Below are 19,942 nucleotides of genomic sequence, written 5' to 3'. Positions count from 1 at the left end.
GTACCTATACTTGTCCTTCAGTGCGATCTACATAGCTTGAGCAGTGGCGTACTTATCATACTTGCACATAAGGTCATCAGTCATTATACTTAGTAAAGTAATGCGTGCTACACTATTTTTCTTTTTCCAAGCCATGAAAGCCTCATGATGCCTCCTGTTCTGGGCAAAACTCCTAGTTCTAGGTTCCACCATTGTCATAATCAATGGCTTAATCACATCTTGTTCCTCTAATATGTATGAGACCTTTTGGTGCAAGATATCCCAATTGTTCCTGTTTAGCTTATCCCCTTGGTTTAATTCAACAATTATGTTCTTGGTAGCCATTCTCAATTTAGTCACAAAACCATTTCACATGAATAATGTTTTCTATTATTGAATTAAATTAAAGAATATTTCAGCAATATAACACAAGAAGGTAATAATATCATATACTTGTATCATTCTTAACTAGGATAAAAATGGCATCATTAGGTCTATGATCAGGAGACTATATTTGTACCTCCCATTACATAGATTCTAGTAATGCCATTAACATTTATTAGGAATTTTATACAAGTACTTCAAAATAAATTTTCATTTACAACTCTAAGAAAACTCTTTTTTCTAAGAGCTCCCACTCAAACGAAGCATACATTATTTATATTAAACCATTTAATAAAATAAGTCTAAAACATGCTTTATGATACTCAAAATAAACATGTAGTCTTTGTACATATTTGAAACGCAAAATCAAAAGTTACAAGACAATCATATGAGTAGGTACTTTCATGTATTCTTATCATTTACCTTTTATCATCTTTTTATGATAAAATATTTTATCTCCTTAATTCTTATAAGGAGTTTCGTTTCATCATTTAAATGAGATGACTCTTGTTTTGTAACTTTTTCAAAGTCTTGAGAGGACTTTTGTAATGCCTTACCCTTTATAATATGATAAGTCCACAGTTTTTTTTTTTTTTAGTTTAGGAATGGAGACAACCATAAATATCCTCAACCATACTCCAATATTCTTCAACACATTTGATTACTTGGAGTTTTGTCTTCAACCCCCTACACATATGTAGAGTTATCTCTTTATCTCTCTGATTATTCATAATTAATCGGGTTCCAAAATTTGCTATTAGGGAGTGTATTTAAGATAGCACTTTCCTAAACTCTTTCAGGGAATGAAAATTATTCCTCATTTAATTGAGCTTATTTAAATCATCAATACTTTGCCTAATAAATGATTTAGAGAAATTAATTTATGCTATACTATTATAAGTTATTCATATGTCCTCTCTTCCCTTTCCAATTGTATTACATTGGAAAAATTCTTTCAAGATTAATTGTGAAACTTTATATTTATTGTACTTTTACAATTATCTTTTCATTCGGAATAATTTTTTTATCATTAAAATTTTGGCTCGCAGTTAGTTTGGATCAACAATTGATTTAATTTGAATCAATAGCCATATCACTTTTTAAATCCTCACCAAGTGGTAATTTTATTTCTATAGGTTCCATTTTAGAATCCTCACTAAAGGATAACATTAAAAAAAAATAATTTATTTGAAATACCTCTTAGAGAAAACATTTTTCAAATTTTCAATGCTTTTGGTGGTCTTACAACTCATATTTATCCATATGATAAATAACTTAAATGATTATAATTATTTTTATGATTTTTAAATAATTAAAATTCACTCACATAAGCAGTGAAAAACTTCTTAAATTGATCTAAATGTACTTCAAAATAAGTAAATTATATATCAAAATGTAGACCTCAAATTTAGGAATTTTTAAAAATAAACCGTGTCTCAATCGGATGCTTCACACGCCTACACGAGCCCCTAAAATTAGTCTAGATAAAAAATTATAAAGAGATAGGAACTTCCAACAAAGTCCACTCTCAATGGTGGAGAGTGTATGCCATGCGCCACCATAGAGACATCAAACGATGACACGCACCATCACGTTAGACTCCACTTGTCAAGATCTCTTGAGTGATGTGGTCCACGTGTCTATTAAGTCCTTCAGTGGCCCCACTTGGCACTATTTTCTTTTCTCTTTTTAATTTAAAATCAAATATCATCATTTTATTGAGTTTGATCGGGTCGTTTGACTTGACTTGATCCGACTTGCTTTAATAACCCAAGATCCAGAACCCACCCTTTTTTTTGACAATTTTTTTTAATTGCAATTGGGCTCGTTAGCCTATAAACCTTCTTGTCTCTTTTTTTTGGGATTTGGGCCTCATTCTTTAGGCCTAGACAAAAAAAATTTTGGGACGATCCAAACGACATCATTTGGATTGTTTTCAACCTCTAGCCAGGTCTCTTTAATCTGGATGGAGCAATGGGTCAAGTCTGTCGGACCCGAATCTTTGGAGGGTCATATCTCCTCCATCCAATGTCTATTTTGCATGTTTTTAGTGTCATTTTCTTCATTTTTTTGACCTCTATGCAATGGTGCCAATCATTTGCCTAAAAAACTCCATTTTCGAACCCCTTTTTTTTTGTTTTCATTTATGTTTGATAGTTTCAGGAGCTTTTCTCACACCTAGGTTGTATGGATAACATATACAACCTTATATAACATATAAAACTCCAAGAAGGCAAGATAAGATGTTTAATTCACACAGAAACAAAAGAAAAACAGAGAAAAACGGACAGAAGGACATGCAAAAAAATAAGGAAGCTTATTATATGGTAGAATAAAAGATTTGCATGGATGAATATTAAACAAATCATAATCTCAGTCCTAGACGCTCAAAATCAAACAAATCTATCCAGCTTGCTGATTTGGTGTTAAAGCTCAACAAAGAAAATTTATTTTCTCCTTTAGGTCACAGTACTGTTTACCAAGACACATAGCAATTACTTCAATATTTTACTCATGTTTCTTTCTAGAAGTGTGGTTATATACCAAGAACAAATTGTATTTTTCTACTTCTGTTTTCACTGTTAAGTTTTGAACCTTTGATTTTGTATTTCCATTTTATTTGTTAATATAATTGCTCTTTTATCAAAAAAAAGTGATGGCATCCAATCCATGGTTTATCATTCATAAATAATATTAACATTTTATAAATTTTATATAATATATTATTAATAATTAACTAATCAGAGAAAACAACACGCAATTAGAGCACATTTCATTCTTTCTTTGTACGTTTCAAGCTTTTTCACAGATTGGAAATCAATTGGCTCTTAAAAAGTTTGTTTGCAGGTTGTTTTCTTTGCAAATGCAAAACTCACATCTTTACATACCATATTTTTAGGAGGGCACTGATTTTTAGTATTGAAGTTGATTAGGAGTTAGGACCTACTCGATAACTAAGTTCTTACATTGATTGAAGGAAAATGCTTGATGTTTTTTATCTTCTTTTCTATCAAATTCTTTTGTATCCTTCATTTTTATTGCCAACTACTCTTCATTCACTACTGTCAAAGAAATGCAAAATAGTAAATAGTGTGTGAAGAAATAATTTATATACTATTAAGATCACTCTGTTTTTAGAATAAAAAGCAAAATTTGCTTAATATTGTTTTTACCATAATTTATTGTTAACTATTATTTGAGTTTGTCAATGTTTTTATCCTCCCATGCATTGCAGAGGAGTTAGAACTTAGAATCTAGTTATTTTCTATTGATGAATGGTTTAAGTGTGTTTATGTAACATCCTAAAAAATTTTAAGACTCAGATTTATTTTAAAAAAATAAAATATCTATAATTAAATTAAAATTTAAAATAATTTGATAGAGGTTTAGAGTTTAAATTTTATAAAGCAAAAGTTGGGTTTTATTTTATTTTTAACTATGAAAAAAATTACCAAAGTTGACCCGGACTTTTGTGCTATAATAAAAAATGTTGAGCCCTTTCTTGTAATTTTCTCCAAAGTCTTATCAGCTTTTTTAAGGGAAAAACAGACAAAGAAAACATAGAAAATAAAAAAAAGAACAAAGAGCACGAGAGAGTGAGAGGAAGAAGAGAAGAGAAAGAGAGGGAGTTAGGCTTGGATTTAGGAGGCTTTGCGACCGTTATGAGTTCGACTACACGATAGGTAAACTTTCTACTTCAATCCTCTTCCCTTCCTCTTGATTTTCTTTAACTTTTGGAAGAGGGAATTTCTGAATTTTGATCCCAAAGGCTTTATTCTTGTAAGCTTTTGTTTCTTTGGATCCTTGGGAGGATGTTTTGAGTTTCTATATGGTGTTCTAATATTTTGAGTGGATAATTAGATGAAAAGAGGTGTTTTGAACACAAATCAAACCCCAAGAGGTTGGGTTTTGCTCTTCAATGATTTAAGTCTATTGATTTAGTTGTAATTTTGCCATTTGAGCCTAAAAAGATTTAAATTAAGGTTTAGTTTTCATTATAAGGGCTAATGGTGAAAGTTGGTGATACTAAGTGAAGGTTTTTAATTGATTAAAAATTATATGAATTAAAAATTAGCCTAGTGATGGCTAATAAATAGTTTTGGTGGTTAGGTAATACTATGTGAATGGTTGGTTTAATATATAGACTATTAGGGTGGATTACTACTCATTGACCCAAGTTGTGTAGTATGAGTTATAGTCTTCATCAATGCTATTTGTCATGATAAGTGATGCGGATCACATATATGTTGTAGGGATCGTTGGTGGAATTTGTTTGAAAGTTAAGGAACAAGCTAAGTCCTATTTTGTACAAGAGGAACCTTTTTGGTACCAAAGGATTGAGGTAACAGGGGAATTTATATTTCTTATAATTTGTTTTAGCTATTTTTGAATAAATATTACTAGCTATCATGCATTACATGTTTTAAAAGATTAAATGTGCTTTATAAGGGGTTACGGGGTACTATTTTGATTATAGTGCAAATATGTTTTATAATTGTTTAACAACAATGTTTTTATAGAAATGAAATTTGCATGTATTGTAATCATAAAGAATAGAAGTTGCACTTAAGGAAGTGTAATTAAGTAAAGTACCTTAGATAGGCTAAGGAACCGTTTAAGGGAGATTTATAAATGTTATACTACCTTAGAGTGTTGAAGTGGTCAATACTCGGGAAAGGTGGACACGAATAAAAGGCATGATCTTGATAGGAGTTCACCAATGAGAAGGTGTGGACTTTTGATATTCTATGGCACACTGCCAGTACTCAGTGTTGCCTTACGTATTAAGGGCTCAGTGCACTAAAGTGGTTAGAGTATTGAGTGTTTGAAACCTTTCAGTGGGGGAGGGAATCCAACATATGAAGTGTGAGGTTGAGTGCCTTGGCCAAGGTAGCCTTCACATGGAGAGTAAGTCGGGTTAGCTCTAAGAGGGAGTTAGCTTTGACTGCTCAGGATTCACGTCGAAGGGGCATAGGCAGTTCGGTGGATTAGATCATACCTTAGATTATGTTTTGTGCTTATGGAGGTACAAATAGGTATAAGGTTTACCTGTGAGTTAAAGAGTGTCAGGGGGCATTCTGTTGGTTATGAAAGGCCATACCGGCCTAAGTCATGTATTCATGCATTTTAAATGGCTAAATTATATACTATGTTGAATTTATTATTCGTTTATTCGATTATGGCTTGCTTTGTAATAATCAATGTAGATTTCTCTATTACTGAGACTATAGTTGTCTCACCTCTTTCTTTTCAATATTTTCAGGTCCAGGCGAAGGAACCAGTGGAGGACGGGGAAAGGAGCAGATCTAGGGGTTTTTTGTGAATTGTAAAGAACTGCAACCTCTTTCTTTTGAGCAAATCTATGTAATGTATTTAGGATTAAGGTGCCAGTAGGATATGATTATGTATATGTGCGTGAGTATGTGTGGATTGTATGGCTTGTGTATGAATTGTTGTTTGCTTATAGACTTGTGGCTAGGAAACTTGGCTATAGTGTGTAGTTTTGATGGATTTATTTAGTAGACCAAGTTTTCACTACAAGCAAATATTTATTTTGATATATATGTGATTCTATAAGCAAATGCAAAGTGGTTGCATTGCAAATGGTGTGTTATGGGCAAACATATACTTTGAATAGAGAGAGTGGGTGCGTGGGACCCACAGAGATCTCTAAGCCAAGTGAAAATATTTATCATGTGTATTCATATGTGCATATGATATTTGGAATAGTTTTTGGCCACTTTTGTGAGATTTGTGCATTTTGGGGGTTCAGGGTCCATTTTGGGAAATGGCATCTAAGTGGTCAAATTTTGGTATAAAGTGTTTTTCTATAATTTAAATGTTCTATCAAGTGTTTTTAGTCCTATTTGACGTGTCCAAAGTATTCCCACAAGTTTGTGACCATTAGGATGAGATTTGGACAAATTTGGAAATAGTTTTTACTAAAAAACTGTACTTTTACATCCGGGTGTCCAAATCTTAATCCGACCGTTGGATTTCTCTAAAATTTAGGTCACAAGTAAAATCTTTTATAAGCTTTATGTGGGCTTTGGAATCACGTCAATGGGATATCGGACAGAGAAACGATGCACTCTGAAATTTGATCCAGAGGAGCTGTCATGACAGCAAAAGTGCTGTCATGACAACAACAGCGAAAATGTTACAACATGCACGAAATTCAATCCGTCTGATGGATCTTTCCAAAATTTGGTATGCTAATAGTACTATTTAAAAGTGATATGTGGGCTTTGAAATCGCTTTGATCGGAGGTTGGATGATGAAATGGTGCATCTCAGAAGTTAGTCTGGAGGTTAGCTGTCATGACAGCAAAGATGACCAATCTTTTAACATGTCTAATTTTTAATCTGACCATTAGATCTTTTTGAAATTTGCTACACTTATAGTGTCCTTTGAATGTGATGTGTAAACTTTAAAATTACTTCAATCAGAGGTCAGACGGTGAATCGGCACCTCCTAAAGATTTGCCCGAGAGGGCTGTCATGACAGCAAAATTAATGCTGTCATAACATCAATTAACTGCCCTTGTTTGCCTTATTTGTTTCCATGCGCTACATATTAATCCTTTAAAATTTTCTAAGAGGTTTTATATGTATATTTTTCTATTATGTAAATTGTTGTTGATTTAAATGGTTTGTTTCCTAAGTTAGTTAAAATTTTCTAAAAGGTTTTATATGTGTGTTTTTCTATTATGTAAATTGTTATTGATTTAAATGGTTTGTTTTATAAGTTGGTTTTAGAATTAACTCCTTAACCACACTTAGTTTATTTGAATTGTGTGATTTTTGAATAACACTCAGAGCAAGTGTTACAGTTTATCTCATCATCCTTAATAAAATATTAAATACATATTCAAACAATATTCACGTTAACTATTATGTTATCTTCAAGTTACAATACATTTACATAATTAATTACTTGATTCATTTTGATAAAAGTGTAATTAAATGCAATAGATCATTTCTGCGGTGCAACTCACGGCTTAATGGGCTAGTTTTGAAAATAGAGAGGATTTTTTTACTATATATAAAAGATAAATTGGCCCATTCATAAAAAAAAATTGAGCTAAAATTGTTGAAAATTTGAGAGTTTGACCAAAATTTGAAAGTGTGACCAGTTCATATTAAAATATAAATAATTTATTATTAACATATAATTAATTTATCATTAAAAATTTAAAAATGTACAATAAATATAATAAATTAATCACAACCTAAAATATAATAAATATTAGATTGTTTATTTAATTTATTCTAACAATATCATATAGGCACTATTTGTTTTAGTTCATTTCGTAAAAAAATACTTATTTTTTTAAATTATTTTGTAAATTTTTATTATGTTTATTTAAATTTTAAAAAATAATCAAAATTTTAAAAAAATAAATTTTTTATTATTGTAAGAAGTTACTTTAAATAATTTTTAAAAATAATTTAATGCGATAAATAAAAAAAAAGTGCTTTAAAGAGGCATGATATGTAAAAATGTCATAAGATTTTAAAATTATATAATAATAAATTATTTTTATAAAATAAAACTTACGAAATATATCATAAAATTTAAAAATAATTAATTAATAATATTTTTTATTATTATAAATAAACATAAAATAATTTAAGTTGTTTATAAAATTTTTATAAAATAAATCTCTTTCAGAAGTTCTTTAAATTATTTATGAATTATTTATTTTTTTAATTTTAAATAAACGGCCCATACAAAAGCTTCTGTTTAAAATCTTGAAGCCGTAACTTTTTATTCCGAGTGAACTAGTCTCGAAACTGAGACTCGGGGGTTTCGATTGCAGCGCGAGGCCTCTCGAAGCTTTGGTGGATTCCTGTTCCTTTCTCTCTAAATTTGGTCTGAAACCTGTATGGACGCCGGCGGCTTAGATTCCAATGGTCGTGACTTCAAGACCGCAGATGAGATGTGGCGGGAACAAGCGGGTGATCCCGACAAGAAAACTGAGTGGTATCGTCATGGAGTTGGCTATTGGGAGGTACCTTGCGTGCTCTCCGATTCTCATATCTATACGTCCTCCCCCCCCCCCAAACTAAGTATCCAAGGTTGGATTCACTCGCTCTATGAATTTGTGATTGAAATTGTTTGCTGTAGGTCTTTCTCTGCCTCAGAATCTAAAGAAGTAACATATTTTTGTGGGGAAGGGGGGAATTTTGAGTTAATCGAAACTGAGCTAAGGAATCGTCGAAGGAAACAACATATAATGAATATTAGCAGTGACAAGTTGTCTGGCTTCACTTGATAATGCAATAATAGCTTCTCCTAAGCATTATTTTTTGTTTGTTAGAATAGGGCGTGGAGGCATCAATGGACGGGGTATTAGGAGGATTTGCAAATGTGAACGAACCTGATATAAATGATAGTGAGGCTTTCCTGAAAATGGTCCTGTCTGAGCGTTTTCCTACTGGTGTAAAAGACCGACCGGTTGTTGCTCTTGGTACCCTCTCTTTACCTGTGTTACACTGCCTCCTATCAGCTTACTGATGAATAATTCCATTTGTCTTATCAACTTATCGATTGATGATATTGGTTGGGCTAGAATATTCATTATTATGTATTTTTTAAACTGGTCAATAATCTAATATAAATTTGGGTTTTCAGAACAAAATTTTGTGTATGGACTTCATTTTTTTTATATTCCGATTTTATTGGTAAATTTTTGTGAATTTAAGCACAACTACTTAGATTTATAATTGCAAGCTGAGAAACGATTTCTGGATTAACGTCCACATAATTAGCTTCAATTCAATGAGGAGATGGCTTAGTGATAACGCTAATCATATCATTCACTAGCAATAACCAAGAAAAATGTTGAGATTAACTCATTTGAACTTTAGATACTTAAGAGCTTTGAATTGACTGTTTAGTTTGGTTGAATGGAGATGTTCTAAGTTTCTTATATGTTTCAGTAATATTGGCAAAATTCTCTGTATGTGTGTTCTGTTTGTGGCTATGCCCCCTACACCTTCTTCTGTGTTTGTGTGTGTGTGCGTGTGGAAGAAAGGTGTTGTCTTTAGTTAAGTTAGGTGTATTTTCTTTTATTGCTTCAGTTAACATAGTGAGCGTCTAACCTTGCATTTCCTATTTTATTTTGAAAAAATTGATATCTGCTTTTGTTGAAAATTTAGACATGCGTTAAATAGTTTGTTTTTATCTGTTAAAAGATCTAATCAGCAATCTGTTGCATTTCCAGATTGTGGTTCTGGCATCGGCAGGATCACCAAAAACCTTCTTATTAGGTACTTCAATGAGGTTTGTCAGTTTAACCTCCCTTACATGTATAGAATCTTTCAACTGGCTAGCTTTCTCTCCACGTGTCTTTTGTAATTCATCAATCATTACAAGAATTTTTTCTATTGCTTCAATCCTAATAAAAATCCAGCTGTGTTGGACCAGTTTGCTTGGGTTTTTTCTGTAAGGGTTGGGTGTGGCCAGCTAATTTTTTATTTTATTTTATTTTATTTTGCTTATTTGTTTAAACTATCATGTACGTTTGTTTTGGCCAATAGAGGGGTTGCTTTATTTTCTTGGCAGTGTGCCATCTGGTTTTTGGTGTCCTTGGTCAGAATGGAATCTGATGGTTTTTAGTCAGAAGGTTCTTTCTACGCTTTCTATTTGATAGAGAATGGGATGTAACAGCATTGTAGCTTTAGATTATCCCGTGCAAATGAAAAGATTATCAAATAAAGTTGAACAGGTCCACATTTGATATGCTTTTTGAGGACTGTGCATGTAAGCTATTCCCTCATTCTGAAGTACAATTAAACATGTTTTACAGCAGGGAAAAAAGAAATCCTAGAAATGCTTTAGGCTCTAAATGCACTAAATCATATCAATATGGCTCTTAAACACATTAAAGCATTAACAAGTTTATGCTTTTGGCACCTTTAATCATGTCTATAGAGGTTTATAATTGATGGTGCAATTTATTATTTTTTAATGCATACATAATCTTAGGGAAAATTAATAGTTTAATCCTTCTAGTTTTAACTCATTTAAGACTTATCCTTTACCTATGACTCCACGTGACTGACTTTCAAACGTTCAAAAATTTAGTCCCTGTCGTTAATGAATGATTTATATTCTTTCTTGAGTAATTTGATGTGGCACAAATGATCCTTAACAAAATTAAAATTGCCCCAACTTTGCTCCATGTTAGACTCCAGACTCCACATCAGAACTTCAAAAAAAAAAAAAAAGCATCTGTGGAAATTGCCCAAAAAGCAGAAGGGTGAGGAAACAAAATTTTAGTGAGATCAATAAGAATGACCAAGAGTGAGATGGGTGAGGAAACAAATAAGATCGGTGACAAGCGGCTGATAGGCTGGGGATCTCCACTATTTTTGGTGAACTTTCTTCTCCATTTTCATCATTTACCTTCATTGTTCTTCCCTGTCAGAAACCACCACTGCTGGTGATAAACAATAGATAAATGGAAGATCAATATATAGCAAATTGATATGGTTCATTGGAAAGCTTTATTTTTCTCTGGATCTTTTTGTTTTTCTTTTATTGGATTTGTGAGAGATCTAGTCCAGTCCTTCTCCATGGATCTAGGTTTCCTTCTCTGTTGACCTCATTCATCATTCCAGATGTGGGTTTCCTTCTCCGTCGAACTGGATTGCCATTCACGAGTTTGTTTTGATTCCTTCTCACCTTTCCAGTTTCTTTCTTCTTTTCTTCTCTGTCAATCCATTCTTCTACCATTCTATTCTTCTCCCTCGATCTATTTTATGCTATGTTCTCTGTTCAAGACTGTACCCCATCCTTTCTTTAATTGTTACGGCATTATTGGTTCATTTCCTTGTCAAACTTTGCTAATCAGTCAGAGAGATAACCGATTAGTAAGCAATTAATGCTTCAACATTTAAACCTATTATCACTTCAAAGTTAAAACTTTCCTAAACTTCCTCTTTGTCCATCCTCTACGGCACTAACTTTTTTTTCTTTTAAATTTTATGAAAAAGCCACATGCAGGTGAGTTGGAAGCTAATGCCAACAATTTTAACAGTGTTACTAACGATTTTTGCCACATAGGATAACTTAGAGGTGAGTTTTGAATGACAAGGACAAAATTATAAAATGTTGGAAAGATTGAGAATTGAGTTGTGAGTCAAAAGTTTCAGGACCGTGTCATAATCGAGTTAAAACTTAAAGGACGAACAAATTAATTTTCCCATAATTTTATTATTATATTAATAATTAATACTACACTATTCTATCAGTTTCATGAACTTCTCAAAATTTGTTGTATCATCTTGTAATATTTGTATCGATGAATCCCGGGTGAGAGATGCGTGCTAGGTTTTAAAGATGTTATCATTAAGTTGTCTTGTACTGTCTCTAATATATTTCACTGCAATTGTTTTGTATATTTAATTGATATCGACTAGTTTTTAATTCATCCTAGATGTTATAATGATCTTTTACATCGGTAATTTTGTTTTTATTTTCTCTTGTTTACTATGTGTAAATTTCAGGTTGACCTCCTTGAGCCAGTATCTCATTTCTTAGAGGCTGCACGAGAAACTTTGGCTTCTGGAAATCATACGGATTCAGATATCCACAAAGCAGTTAACTTTCATTGTGTGCCTCTTCAGGTACACTGTTAGATGTCTAATTCGCTTGTATGTGATGTAGTAACTTTCCTTTATTAGGAAGTAAATTCTAACTCATGTTTTTCATTATTTTCTCGTGATGCTTCCCTTAAAACGAAATGTTTTTCATTATCCTTGAAGATAATGTGAGGAATACACATTGAAACTTCCTTTACGCATTGCTATTTGGCTTGCCCTAGCTGAAGGTACCAAACATTTTAAAACATGCTGAGGCATTTTGAAATGGCATAAAAACATGTCAAAGTGCTGAAGATACAAAATGATGTTGTTTTGGTCAGTTTCTGCCCACCTTTAATGCCCTAAAACGAAATGCAAGTTATAGTATATTTATGGTACTATGGAATAGGACAAAGAGGAGGAAATGGAAGAGGATGAAAAACATACAAAGTATGCATGCACTGAAAATGGTGTGATAACGGAGTACAGGAACAGCAGAAAAGGAATGGAACATGACCAACAGAACAGCAAACAAACTTGCAAACCACAAATGGGAATGGCAAAGCATAGTGAAGAAGGATGTTTGAAATCAAGTGAGAAGGGATATTTTAGGGCATTTGAAGGTGGGAAGAACTAGCTAAAATGATTCCATATTTGGCTTTTTTTTTTCATGTTCCAAATTGCTGCAGCATATTTCCAGTCACACCAGAGAAAAGAAAATGAAATGGTGCATATGCACCCATACGATGCACATTATTGGATAAGTGTCCAATACAGTTACGGCACCTAAATATTGTATCCATGCATCCTTGACTGCAGCCCAGCATAGCAGATGACCTACGTGTCCCCCCCCCACCAAAAAGAAAAGAAGAAAAAAGAAAAAAAAACTCATGTATCAATCAGTTCTTACAGTGTCTCTTTAAGTGATGAGATAAATTGTTTTTTTGGCCAACTCTCAATTGGTGGGGAATCTTGAGGGTTGACACCCCTTTTTTGCTGTTGAATGCCATTAGTTGCCTTTAATTTCTCATTTAGGCCTTCTCTAATGCCATCACTTGGTTATGTTACTTGCCTTCACTTATTGAGATTTCTTGCTTACATTTTAGGATTTTACACCAGATACTCAAAGATATGATGTAATATGGATCCAGTGGTGCATTGGTCATCTTACAGACGAGGACTTTGTGTCTTTTTTCAAAAGGGCAAAGGTAAATTATGCTTCATTTGAATTAGTAGTCTATATGGCATGGGATGATATTAGCTGAAGGGGAGGGAGATTCTTCCCCCCTTTTCATTCAAGAATGGGAGTTTATATAGTATAGATAGAAAGGGTGCAGAGAAACTTAATAGCAGTCTTACTTCTGAATTCTAGACTTTTTTTGGTAAAATCTGAATTCTAGACTAAGACAAACAACTAATCGCCAACCTTTATTTGAATTAATAGTCTATATGGCAATGGCATGGGATGATATTAGCTGAAGGGGAGAGAGATTTTCCCCCTCTTTTCATTCAAGAATGGGTATATGGTATAAGATAGAAAGGGTGGAGAGAAACTTAATAATAGTCTTAATTCTGAATTCTAGTCCTTTTTTTTTTTTTTCTTGTTGGGGTAAAATCTGAATTCTAAACTTTGGTATTGAAGAATGTTGCAGTCCATCAATATCCCAACAAGACAAACAACTAATCCCCAACCTTTTAAATTGGAATGTGTTTGTCTATTACTAAGTATCATTACGTGCTCATTTTCTGATGGAAGTGAATAATGTCATTGGTAGGTTGGCCTCAAACCAGGTGGTTTTTTTGTGCTGAAGGAGAATATTGCAAGAAAGGGTATTATGCTCTTGTTGCTAATTTATCTTTCTGACTCTGTTGATTATTATTATTTCATGCACTTCATGAACTAAAAAAATTTTCAGCGTGGCCAGACTTGAAAATTTCAAATCTTTTCAACTTCTCATTATTCTGCTCCTGCAAGTCCTCAAGGTAAAGAGGGTGGAGCCACAGAAATAACACTTTTTATAGTTGGATTGGATCAATATATTTGAGATCACTTATAAGACGTTGCTGCAAAATAACATGGGTTTGGAAGAATGTATTGAAACCCGGACAGGTTGTTGAGCCGATTGAGGTGCTGATTCAAGGCTCAATGGTCAAACTGAGGGTCAAACTGAAGTTAGACCAGTCATGATTAAAATAATATAATTTAAATAAGAAGACATTAATCTTTAAAACATTTGTCCACATCCAATACTTAATGTCTCATACAAGATACAAAAATAATTCTAACAATAATAGAATACAACATTCAAAATAAGCTATCATCCTTACAATCCCTCAATCATTAAAAAGTTTAAAACTAGTAAGCACCGACACCAAAATCATTGTTAACTTTATTCAAATCCTCTTATTGGCACTTCTCTCTGGGACTGTCTTAATTGGAGTTGGACTAGGAGCAATAGGTTCATTATTAGATTCAAGTTCCCCAATGTGTTCTTGTGCATCAACAAGCTTCCTTTTTTCCCAACTTGCAAAGACTATCATCCTGTGACATGCATCATGAGGAACTTTCACATAAGAAACTACTTGACTAGTGACACCAGGAAGATGTTGCTTCAATCTATTTATCCTTCCTCCTTAATAGCTTGATACACATTTTGTTTGCCCTCTTTTTTTAAGACAACATGTGCCCATGTAGGATTAGTTTTCCCATGAACCGATTAGGCCCTAGATGTTGAGTTATTACTACTAGGAGGGGGATTATTAGACTTGGGGGCGTGATTCTCATTTCTATCACTACTGAGATTACTTCCAACGTCCATGTTCAATGACTAAGACTTTGTTTTGCAAGCTAAAATAATTTCAAGTGTCATTGATCTATGAATCCGAGCAAACAATCCAATCAGCAATCCCACAATGCAAACCTAAAAAAAAAAATTGAAAACATAAAGATTAAAGACAAGAAAGAAACTTAAAGAGAGACAAATGCAATGCAAAAATCAGATCCAACCCAGATTAACTAAATTTTGATCCAAAGCTTGGTCACGCATAAGTAGCAATCATGCAGAGTGAAATCAGAGTGATTTCTAGCAGAAATGATCAATGATTCAGTGAAATATGGGAGAGTGAGCGGGACAGAGGCACCAAACTGGAATGGAGCTCAACTCTGGTATAATCATGAAGAGCACAATGATGTAGTTGAATTGGGGGGTGAGCAGCAAATGGCAGGATTTGGAAGTCAGATATAGAGACAACAACCAAGAGATGAGATTGATTTCAGAGAGACAGACACACAAGTAGCGTTGCAGTAATGCACACTCATGAGTCTACTATGGCCAAGCTCCCACGAGTCCACAATGGTGAGATCAATTTTAGAGACGGCATTGATGTTAGAGGCCAAGAGACAGAGACACAAGCAGCAGCAAACGGAAGAACACTTCTGAATTTGGGTGTTTTGTTTGGGGTAGAAGCCAAGCCAGACTTCATCAATTTTAGAGGCTGAGATGCAGCTGAATTTTTTCTTTTTAAAAACCCCAGACGATGTTGTTTTGGGGCCAGGGTGGGGAAAAAACTTGTTCAACCTGGCTAACCTATTGAGTTGAACGAGTTAGTTGGGTTAATCTAGGTCATATCAACCTCTTCTTTCACCTTGTCAACTAGACAGGCTAGTTCACCAGGTGGCGAATCCGATTGGCCAATCTAGTTTTACATTCCATCATTTACAAACTAACATGTCATTTTCTCTAGACCTGGTCAAGATAACCCCATAATTAAAACTTGTGAGAGTCCCATGCGAAGCATAGAATTTGGGAAGAGAGCTGCACCATTTATATAGCTCATGAACAAAATAGCTGCTTTACATTTATTTTGTTGCTCATTCAATCTCTAAAATCTGTAGAATGGTTTTTTCAATCTTGTAGATTGATCATTGTTTGAAAGTTTTATCCCATGCTCAAACTCAAATATTGTACATCATCCCCCAATAAAACACAGACACGCACACAATATGTATGCAATTTTCCCCTTGGTTTAGCTGTGTGTCATTAAGATCTTGTAGGGACTGGCTTTACTGTTTGGATGTATCTTTGTTTTCATCCTTTTCAGGATTTGTGCTTGACAATGACGATCGAAGCATTACAAGATCTGATTTATACTTTAAAGAACTCTTTGCTAGATGTGGATTGCATATTTTTAAAATAAAGGTAAATTACTGTTGGTTCATGTGGAAGCCTAAACTGTTTCATCTTGCTTGGATCTTGCATGAAGCGCTGATACTTTAAAACTGCAATATTATCATCTTTGATATATATATATATATATATATTGGACACTCAAATTGGCCGCAACACACTCCAAACTAGTGTCAATCCCACCTGAAGACTGTACATAAATTGCAATATTGCTTAGAAACTGCACGCAAAAGTGCAAGGATTGCACTGAAATTGTACACGGATTGTGCAAAAGATTAATTTTTCGAAACAACTGAGTTGAAAAATTGAATGAAACAAATCAACAATCACATCAATATACACTAAAATAATATTTTCCATTCTACTTTTTTATAACTTCATATATTGATGACAATTGGGCCAATATATCTTTTTTGATATGGTTATCAAATTGATTTAGATTTGAACATTGTCGGGCTCAATTAGGGGTTGCTCACGCAAAAATGTTTTCTTTATTCACATAGGTTCAAGTTCAAGACTTTGTGCTTAAGTGGTTATAGCACTTTCCACGGACCAGTGCCTGTCGGTTGAGCCAATGTATCTTGTGTTGTAGCATTTATATGATGCCTTGTTCCTTATTCATGCCAGTCAATATATCAATGCTTAGATCCCGTGTCTTGTACATTGATGATAAACTGAATTTGGAGTATTTCAGAATCCTTTTTTCTCTTTCTTATTTTCATTTCGTGTTTGATCAGGATCAGAGGGGATTCCCTGAGGGATTATTTTCTGTCAAGATGTATGCATTAACCACCGATATTCCAAAGAAGATTCACCGCGCCAAATCTAAAGTACGAGCTAATAGACCTGGAATAATCAAGTGAGTTGCTTGTTCTAGAAATAATGAAGGTATAGTAGCTTGTTCTAAGAAGATTCACAATGACGGCTTCCTTCAGATGTATTTTATCGGAGCCTGTCTATTTATTTTGTGTGTTTGGATTAATTTATTATGAAAGCTTGTGAAGCATTTATAAGGTAATTTCAATCTTATCATGAGCTCGTGATTTTTTATTTCTATCATTCTAGCTTACACTTATGCTTCCCTTGATAAGCTTTTACTGAATTGATAATCCAAACATGGTCTGAACATTATTAAAGCTCCTTTGGGGTGCTGAGAGTAAATAATAAACGTTTCCTATTAAATTGCTACATTTATTTAAGGTCTTTTACCATGTGATTTGTTGTTTTAAAGTCGAAACTTTGAATTCGTCTTTTAACTGAAATATGTTCATCTGTTACTAGCCACTAATTCTTGTAACTTCGTAAATGTACTCCTTAGCTTCAATGTTGTAATGCATTTTTTGAGAGGTACGATGTTTAAAAATACAAGATATTTTGGGTTTTTGGGAGTTTTTTTAATGATGATAGCTATTCTTGTTGGCAGTGAAAGTTGGTTAAAAATACTTTATAATTTTAAATAAAAAAATAAATTCTGTCAAATTAGGGCTACTCGTTAAAAGACTATTTTGGTATTGGGGGGAAAAAGCTTAGATTTAAAGATCAAGATGCTTCAACCTAGTTTGAGTTTTTATTTGATATTGAAATGGCTTTGTAAAATATATTCATGGTTTGTAAATAAGAGGTTTTTAGAGTAAGATTGTTTAAGATGTTAGAACCTTTTTAGTAATTAATTTTTTTTTTAAAAAAAAAGCTATAATTGCTTATTACCCTTGACATAAAATCTCTGGTCGCTCACTCAAACCCCTCCTGGCATCCTCCTCCAGGTTCTCACCAAGGAGAGTCAATCGCAGAACACTTGCAAGTTTCTTTATTTTTCTTTTAGATAGCTTCCCCAGGATTTTTGTGGATTTGCGAATTGGTTTTCTTGGATGTATATGAGTGAGTCTGATTTAAGTATTGTTGGCCTCAAGTGACGGTATTTTTAAAAAATGTTTACTGAGACGATGATATAGCTAGTCCTAAGTTTTTGCATCTGCATTTCGTGCTCATCAGCATTAATTTAAAAGCCAGACCGGACCAGATGGTCTTGCTGTTCACCGATCGGCTTAGTGGCTCATTTTTTTTTTTTTTTAAATGTTTGGACTGTGTTCCATTCAGGACCGGCTTTTGAGTTGGATGCCGGGCTTGAACAATGAACTGGAACATTTTTCATGGAGTCGGAATCATGCCTAGTTCGGAAACGGGGGAAAACAGAAAGAAAGAATGAAGGATTGGTTGAGAGCTTGAACCTGAGACTTAGAAAAGGAAGAAAATAAGGAAGAATGAAAGAAAGACAACAGACAACCACCAAGGAAAAGATCAAAAATTGGTGATTCTACCTCGACTTATTTGGCAATGGCAAGGTATCGACAATGGAAGAGGCTACCCAGAGGCCGGAAGGAAATAATGGAAGATTTGGGCCATATTTGTTACTAAAATAGAATGGAATGTAATTGATTGAAAAAATAAAGATAAAAATAAGATGATTAAAGAAGATAGATGAGTATATTCACAAAGAGGAGGGGTAATTTAGTTTATAAGGTTGAAAATTATAATTTGAGATTTTTGGAGGGTGTACATTTATAGTATATATTAATGATTTTTATCATGCTTCTCACGGAAAATGGGTAATTTGATTCATTTTTATTTTTTTAAATTTATTTCATTCCATTCATTTTCAGTAATGACATGGGACCTCGGATTTTTGAAGGGAGAGTTGCGCGTCAGTTGCCAAGCTATTCTTCACTTGGTTGAAAATTGGAAATCCTCGCCTGACACCAGCAAGCACTAATGGTGTAAGGATTTCAGGTTTATAGTAAATGGACTTTTTTTATTTTCGAATCAAACTTATTAAAATTTTTCATCGCTTATACTTTTTAGCCAAACAAGAAATAAAATTAATAGAAATGGAAATAATATGATGTAAATTGATAAATATGCATGAAACAAAATAAAGACATTACGAAGGTAGTAGTGTGTCTTCTTGCTTGGTTTGCCTTTTCTTTTGCTTTTCGAGGAGTCTTCACTTGTAAAATTATAATCATGAGGGTGAGTGTAATGTATCATATCAAATGATAAGTGTGTTTGGTTTTTCGTTGGTCAAAAGTTAGTTTATCAAAAGTTAATTTGATAAAAGTCATTTTGATAAAAGTTGTTATTGTAATACAATTTGTGTCTAAATATATTTTTTAAAAGTCAGTTTGATAAATTAAAAGTTATTTGGATTATATATAGTAAAATGTGTTTTTGAATGCACAACTATAAACAAAGACATTAATTTTTATTATTTAAAATTTTTATTATACAAATGCCTCACATTAGATTAAAATGTCTTATAAAAAAAAATAAGATTATACATTGTATTTAATGAACTTTGTTTATATGTGTAATTTTGCTACAAAGAATGTTTTGTAAATTTGGATAGAGGGAGTATTAATTAACATATTCCTTTAGATGTAAGGTATAAATTATAAATGAGTAACATACATATATAACTTAGTAATTATTAATAACTTATTTAATTAATTTTAATGAAAATTTATCACTTGACTAATGTAAAAAGAAATAAACGATAAAAGTACAAAAAAAAATCACTAAAATAGGAGAAAAAAATAAAGAAAAATACAAAAATAATTTGATATAAAAGTAAAGTGGAAGCATGAAACAGTTGGCATAAAAGTCTTCAAGCATCTAATTGTTGGAGTGGAAGCACAATGAAAGGAAACTACTAAAAAACCCAGCTAGTCCGAAATAATTGTTGCTCGTAGTGTTGTATAATTGAACATAACAAATTATCACATCACATGAAATGGGTTACTTTTC

The 19,942-nt window shown here is 32.9% G+C and overlaps 1 protein-coding gene across 6 annotated transcripts; it reads left to right on the top strand.

Annotated features, from left to right (window-relative positions):
• The first annotated feature begins 8,133 nt into the window (after positions 1-8,133).
• Positions 8,134-18,953, top strand: LOC129302388 (alpha N-terminal protein methyltransferase 1). 6 transcript variants are annotated; one of them, XR_008591273.1, is made up of 10 exons: positions 8,135-8,377; positions 8,692-8,836; positions 9,593-9,651; positions 11,880-11,999; positions 13,061-13,162; positions 13,730-13,784; positions 16,056-16,153; positions 16,879-17,000; positions 18,239-18,483; positions 18,802-18,953. XR_008591273.1 is itself a non-coding variant. In XM_054941233.1 (9 exons), the coding sequence occupies exons 1-9, from the start codon at positions 8,252-8,254 to the stop codon at positions 18,249-18,251; spliced, it is 840 nt and encodes a 279-aa protein (XP_054797208.1). In that variant the 5' UTR covers positions 8,135-8,251; the 3' UTR covers positions 18,252-18,701. The 6 variants fall into 6 exon arrangements, 3 of the variants coding, with proteins under 3 accessions (XP_054797208.1, XP_054797209.1, XP_054797210.1); XM_054941233.1 differs by lacking the exon at positions 18,802-18,953 and having other exon boundaries at positions 18,239-18,701; XM_054941235.1 differs by lacking the exon at positions 18,802-18,953 and having other exon boundaries at positions 8,237-8,377; positions 8,687-8,836; positions 18,239-18,706.
• Positions 18,954-19,942: the final 989 nt, after the last annotated feature.

The sequence above is a fragment of the Prosopis cineraria genome, unplaced genomic scaffold (genome assembly GCF_029017545.1).
Source record: "Prosopis cineraria cultivar Desert tree isolate PC_DT_omini unplaced genomic scaffold, ASM2901754v1 PC2, whole genome shotgun sequence".
In the NCBI taxonomy this organism is placed as follows: domain Eukaryota; kingdom Viridiplantae; phylum Streptophyta; class Magnoliopsida; order Fabales; family Fabaceae; genus Prosopis; species Prosopis cineraria.
The sequence above is the reverse complement of the archived record's forward strand: the minus strand, read 5'-3'. Positions and strand labels throughout refer to the sequence as shown.